Source organism: Chelonoidis abingdonii, chromosome 9, assembly GCF_003597395.2.
Source record: "Chelonoidis abingdonii isolate Lonesome George chromosome 9, CheloAbing_2.0, whole genome shotgun sequence".
Lineage (NCBI taxonomy): Eukaryota > Metazoa > Chordata > Testudines > Testudinidae > Chelonoidis > Chelonoidis abingdonii.
Window position 1 is genome coordinate 16,297,997 of NC_133777.1, and position 6,521 is coordinate 16,304,517.

A 6,521-nucleotide genomic window follows, 5' to 3' on the forward strand; every position below is an offset into this window, starting at 1 on the left:
GAGTCATTTAATCCACTCCCCACCCCCTTCTGCAGCTCCACAGGCCATGATCATGGAGGAGCCAGGGAGCCCCTTTTACACCCTCTTCTGCTCTGTGCCGAGAGTCCCTCAGATCAGTCAGACCAGCTCATAGCTCCTCAGTAATGTGGGGAACCAGGGCCTTTGTATATTATCTATAAATAGCTATATAAATATCCATTGAAGCAAAAGCATATAAAACAACAATATTTGAGGAAATCTGTTTTGTAAAAAAGTAACAATAACAAAAAAAAGGCCATTTGAAAAAAATCCCCATTCTCTGCACATTCTTGATTTCAGGAAACTGTTGAAGATTTGGCATGGGACATCCTGTCCAAATTACCAAATGACTTTAACCTGGAAGCAGTAATGAAGAAATACCCAGTGCTTTATGAGGAGTCCATGAATATAGTTCTTAGGCAAGAACTTATCAGATTCAACAGGTGGGGCAGCCTGTTTCTTTAACTTTACAAAAGCTGAAAGATGCTAAAATGTTTGTGTTCATGATCAGAACCAGGTCACAAACTTTAGAGAATTGCAAGCATTTTGTAATAAACTTCATTTACAAAAGCTATTTGAGAGCAGATTCAAAATACTTGAAAGCTGCAGCAAATGACTTCCTGAATCCTGATGGTCAGTTATCTGATAGTAACAACATTTAGTCACTGCTAACCTGGACCACATGTGAACGAGTGATGATGAGGTGAAAGACTACATATCCTATTACGAATCCTTTGAGTCATTCAGTCCCCCATATTCCCAGCATATGACAATATTTCAACTCCTATCTAAAGTTTAAAGCTATTGTTAATTAATTTCCTTGGTCTATTGTAAGTTTTTACTAGAAGTTAATAGCCAAAGAATGGTTTTGGTATTTACAGATAACAGTGGGAAATTTCTCAATACTCTCCAGGGCTTTCAGTCTATGGCAGTCAGTCCATAGAATTCAGTTGGCTTTGGACCAGAGGTTTAGTGAGTAATGAAATGGCAATCTCCCCTTTATCTGCAGGCTTACAGAAGTTGTTCGGAGCAGTCTTGTCAATTTAGGCAAAGCTATCAAAGGTCAAGTGTTGATGTCGTCTGAACTTGAGGATGTTTTCAACAGCATGCTCAGAGGCAAAGTACCACCAATGTGGGCAGCCAAATCCTATCCATCGCTGAAACCCCTGGGCAGCTATGTGCTTGATCTTCTTACACGTTTGGCCTTCTTCCAGGTATACTAAAACTGATTTGGATCCATCTCAGGGACCAACGTGTGAAAGCTGAACAAGAGGATTTACTTCAGTTAGGGTCACTTAATAATTCCCAAATAGAGCCAGTTTGTGAACTTCTTACACACATTCACAAGCAGTTATTCATGAACAGTCTTCTTGGAATTATCCAAGTGAGTAACTGCTCAAAAGTGTGAGTAAGGACTTCACAATCTGGCCCTTACCCTGTAGTGAGCATGTACAGTTCCCAGCTTTTTACTTCAGACTTTTCAGTAAGGAGAAATGTTTTACATCGTGTTCAGCAGCAAGATAGGGTTGAAGAGTTTTTACAATCTAAAGAAATAAATGTTTTGGGTTTTGCTAATAAATACAGTGTTGTTTTTTTCTCATATTCAGGAGTGGATCAACGAAGGACCACCCAACGTATTTTGGATATCGGGATTCTACTTTACTCAGTCCTTCTTAACAGGTGTTTCACAGAACTATGCTAGAAAATACACCATCCCAATTGATCATATTGGATTTGAATTTGAGGTAAAAATATGTGGAGGAATTTCATTTATACAAACCATTTTCATGTGTTATACGAAAAGAACAAAAACAAACTAGCACTTTACAGACAAGACAATGGGGACATGTTAGGGTGTCAGTGTGAACCTGAGTCACTCTAGATTTACACCAATGTAACAGAAATTGGAATCTCATAGACTCACAGACTTTAAGGCCAGAAGGGACCATCGTGATCATCTAGTCTGACCTGCACATTGCAGGCCACAACCTCACCCAGCCCCTCCAGCATTACACCCATAACCTCTGTCTTGAGTTACTGAAGTCCTCAAATCATGATTTAAAGACTTCAAGTTACAGAGAATCCACCATTTATTCTAGTTTAAGTGAGTCAAGTGATACATGACTCATGCTTTAGAAGATGGCAAAAATACCCAAGGGTCTCAGCCAATCTGACCTGGGGGAAAATTCCTTACCAGTCCCAAGTATGGCAATTGGTTGAACCCTGAGCACGTCAGCAAGACCACCTAGGAAAGAATTCTCTGTAGTAACTCAGGGCCCTCTCCATCTAGTGCCCCATCTCCAGCCATTGGGGATTTTTGCTACTAGCAGTTGCAGATGAACCACATATCATTGTCGCAATCTCATCATACCATCCCCTCCATAAATTTATCAAGCTCAGTCTTGAAGCCAGTTAGGTTTTTTGCTCCCCTTGAAAGACTGTTCCAGAACTTCACTCCTCTGATTTTTGGAAACCTTTGTCTAATTTCAAGCCTAAACTTGCTGATGGCCAGTTATCCATTTTTTTTCTTGTGTCAACATTGGTGCTTAACTTAAATAACTTGTCTGCGAGTCTTGAGTTTTCCCTTGAGCCTCTTCTCACCTTCCCTCCATCATCGTTCGAATCCCCTTTGAAACGCAACCTTAGTTTCTACTTGCATCTCCAAACCTTGGATCTTCTCTTCCATCAGCTGTGGCACTTCATTCAAACAAAGCACTTTTCATGTACCTGCTCCAGGATAATGTACATTCTGCAACTTCTACATCCAGTCATCTTTATTGTCTCTTCCATTCCTTGGGTCACTACCACTGCTGCCTCAGTGGCTGTCATAGCCTTCCTGCCTAAGCTCCTCTCAAGAAAAAAAAGAACCCCCCCACTCCAAAAATCTACAACACAACCCTCCTCCCTTCCCCAAACTTCTCTTACAAACACCTATTCAAACTCCCCTGTTTCCAGTTCTGTTTGCTGGCTCCTGTGCTGCTGTTCCTGGCCCAGCTGGTGAGCTTACAGCCTAAGGGCTCCATTCTTACTGCTGTCATCATCAACTCTGTGACCATACTGGCTGGAGTAGGAGACTTTTGTCTGGGGAGTTGGAAACTGATGTGGAATGCTGCAGAACTGGGTCCTTGTTGAAGAGGGGATGCTTTTCCTGAACAATCAGAAATAGATTCTGAGGCTGCAGAGGCCGGGGTCCCTACAGAGCTTTTAGAGGCTAGACGTGCCAGAGGTTATTTTTCTACTTAATTGATCCCTTGGCTAGGAGACACTGGTCTGAAAAATATTAGGGAACTAGTGGCAAGAATGAATGCTGAATGGAAAAAACAGGATCTTGGAGAGAGAAACTGATAATAGTTTAAGTCAGTGATTTGCACAGAAAGAAATATACCTATCTCATAGAACTGGAAGAGATGCTGAAAGGTCATTGAATCCAGCCCCCTGCCTTCAACTAGCAGGACCAACTGCTGATTTTGCCCTAGATCACTAAGTGGCCCCTTTGAGGATTGAACTCATAATCCTGGGTTTAACAGGCTAATGCTCAAACCACTGAGCTATCCCTATCCTCTTAATAAGGAGGCCAAAAACCATTAAACACTTATATACCATAATGAGCAGACTGTGAAACACTACAGCATAGAAAAATACATTATCTTTAGAAGTATTGCTGTGGATTCTCCATGGTTTTGATCCTGCTATGCTCACTGAAGTCAGTTGGCAGAGCTCCCCTTGACTGCAATGGTACATGATCAATGCCTGTGTTTATGAGGCTTGCCACATGCTAGAAAAATGGTCTTAAAAACCATCTTAGTGAATGCTCTGAAAACAAACCAAGGGAAGCACAAATGAGAAGATGTATCAGTCATATATCTTGTGTGCGGCAAGAGGGATTTATTACAATCGCTTCCCTACAAGGAAAGTAGCCACCAGTGGTTGAAGAAACTCCCTTTAGTAGCAGAGGATGCACATAATTGAGCATACTGTTTTTTTTGTTGTGTGCCTCCCTACTTTTGTTGCAGGAGTATTTAGCCTGGGCTCTGTTCGGGTTAAGTGCCATTAATTTCTTCTTTTATATTTTGTTAATTTTCCTTTTGTATCTTAATTGTGTGATCACCAAGGCATCTCTTTGTATAATTAATTCATTCTTATCATAAGGTCTCTGAGTAAAATTCTTCCCTCTGCAGAGAGCCAGCACAAGACCTATGCACCACTTAAATCCTATTCTGAGGGCTTAAGTGGCATTTAACTAGTGTGCAGTCCTCTATACAAAGGTGAAGTTAACCCCTATGCATACAATTATACAAATGCCCCAAAAATGATCGCGAACTCAATAATACGTATGATTTTTTGACATATTTGCCAGTAGTATGAACAAAAGATAGACTGGGTCTCCTTAAGAATTGCAGGACGGGGACACCAAAGAAGCATGTAGGGCTTGATCCTAAATCTATTGAAATCAAAGAAAATCTCCCATTGACTTCATTGGGCTTTGGATCAGGCCCTTAATCAGCTATCTGAGCACTGCAGATATTATGATTCCACGAGTAAATATATTCTGGATATAAAAGGAGACCAAAGCCAATTATTTAATCATTCCAGGTGACAAGACAGGAACACAGCATGGAGGAAATGCCAGAAGATGGGGCATATGTGAAAGGACTGTTTTTAGAAGGTGCCCGTTGGGACAGAGAAACCATGCAGATTGGGGAATCACTTCCAAAAATCCTTTATGATTCGATGCCTGTAATTTGGCTGAAACCTGGAGAAAGTTCAGCATTTCTGCATGAGAACATTTACTTATGCCCTGTTTATAAGACAAGTGCCAGAAGAGGTATCTTGTCCACTACAGGCCATTCAACTAACTATGTTCTCTCAATAGAGCTTCCTTCAGACCAGCCACAGAAACACTGGATAAATCGTGGTGTGGCAGCACTATGCCAGTTAGATGATTAACTTTATGTACGTCAAGATACCTGCATTTTATAATTAAAAGACATTCTTCATGCTCCTGTAGCTGCACTTCTTTTTTACATCAACATTTGTTGCTGATTTTTAAACATTTCTGCTTCCTATTTCTTTTGCTTTTCAGCCATTTTGCTTTAGTAGGGGGAGGACTGATTAAAACAAAATTCTGTTACAAAGACTTGGGCCTCACTGTAGATCAAAGTAGGCAGAATTCCCAGAGAAAATATTCATTGTATGATCCACATCATTCTGACCTTGTGAAATCCTGATAAACACGAACCTTCATGCAGTTTGCTTAGCTCTCTCTTACTAGGGTTGCCAACCCTCAAGGATTGCCCTGGAGTCTCCAGGAATTTAAAAATAAATCTTTAATGAAAGATTATGTGATGTGAATACATCCAGGAATACATTCAACCAAAATTGGCAACCCTATTCCCTACTTATGAATTGGAGGCCCAGACCTGCCGAATGGGGTTTTGTCATTGATTTGAAACGAGAGTAGGATCGAGGCCTAGGTGGCTGCTTAATCTGAAAGAGATTTAGATGCTGTCCTCCAGCAACTATTACTCGTGAAAATAGGGTGCCGTTACTGGATCTGCCTACTGTTATGTGGGCTCCCTATAGCCTGTCTTCCTTTTGCATGCATGTCCTTGTATGCCCTAGGAATGTGGAGGTTGGAGAGAGAAGAGACAGGGCTAGAGTCTGCCCCAAACAAACAGAACAGGCCCTCCAGTGGTGTAAATTGTCATAGTTGCATTGTGGAACTATGATCATTTACACCAGATGATGATAGGCCCCAGAATTTCAGAACAAGCCTCTGTGTTTCTGAGACAGCATGTACATGGTTTTCAGGATGCCCGAGGCATATGCTTGCTTCAGCATGTTTAAATTTTCTGTTTCAATATAATTTATAAGTATCATTCAGAGTGCTGTTCTCACCCGACTTACTCTGTCTTACCCGACCATACACATTCTGTGTGCCTGAGAGAAAGGCAATAGAATTTCTCCCTGTGCCAGCTAGGCCTTACCTCCTCAGCCCACCCTCTCATATGTTTAATTCATAACCTGATTATCTATGGTGTTCGTTTAGAGCCTCTCATCAAAGGAACTCAAAGTACTTTGCAAACTAATTAAAAATAAAATAGTGCTGTGCATCTTCATAGAGCTACACAGTCATTAACTAATTACTCCCCACAACACCCTGCTGAGATAGGGGATCTGTGATGGGTGTGTACCAACATCACACTGGGCCAGAAGGGGTTAATGAGGGCCTGTGGGCTCAATCAGCCTGCAGTAGGTTTTAAGCCTGGAGGAAGGCATGAAAAGGCCTGAGCCTGGCTCAGTTAGGCCCTACTCAGGAAGGAGAGCAGATTGTTGGTTCTTGCTCAGTGGGAGAAACCTGGGGGAGTCAGAGAGCTGAGTGGGATAGCTGGGAGATGGAGCCTCTCTAAAGGAAGGTATGTTTGGAACTGACATGCTGAGACCCATGAAGAGACTGAGGCAAAAGCCCAAGGTAGAGCAAGGAAGTGGTCTGAGGGGCCAGC

The 6,521-nt window shown here is 41.7% G+C and overlaps 1 protein-coding gene across 1 annotated transcript in view; it reads left to right on the plus strand.

The window, feature by feature from the left end:
* DNAH3 (dynein axonemal heavy chain 3) overlaps nucleotides 1-5,025 on the plus strand; it is a 103,693-nt gene extending 98,668 nt beyond the window's left edge. The window contains exons 58-61 of the mRNA XM_032802097.2: nucleotides 319-461; nucleotides 1,028-1,232; nucleotides 1,626-1,763; nucleotides 4,612-5,025. Of these exons, the coding sequence (XP_032657988.1) occupies nucleotides 319-461; nucleotides 1,028-1,232; nucleotides 1,626-1,763; nucleotides 4,612-4,965 (840 nt within the window). The 3' untranslated portion in view covers nucleotides 4,966-5,025. The remainder of the gene's footprint in view (nucleotides 1-318; nucleotides 462-1,027; nucleotides 1,233-1,625; nucleotides 1,764-4,611) is intronic.
* The last annotated feature ends 1,496 nt before the right edge of the window (nucleotides 5,026-6,521 follow it).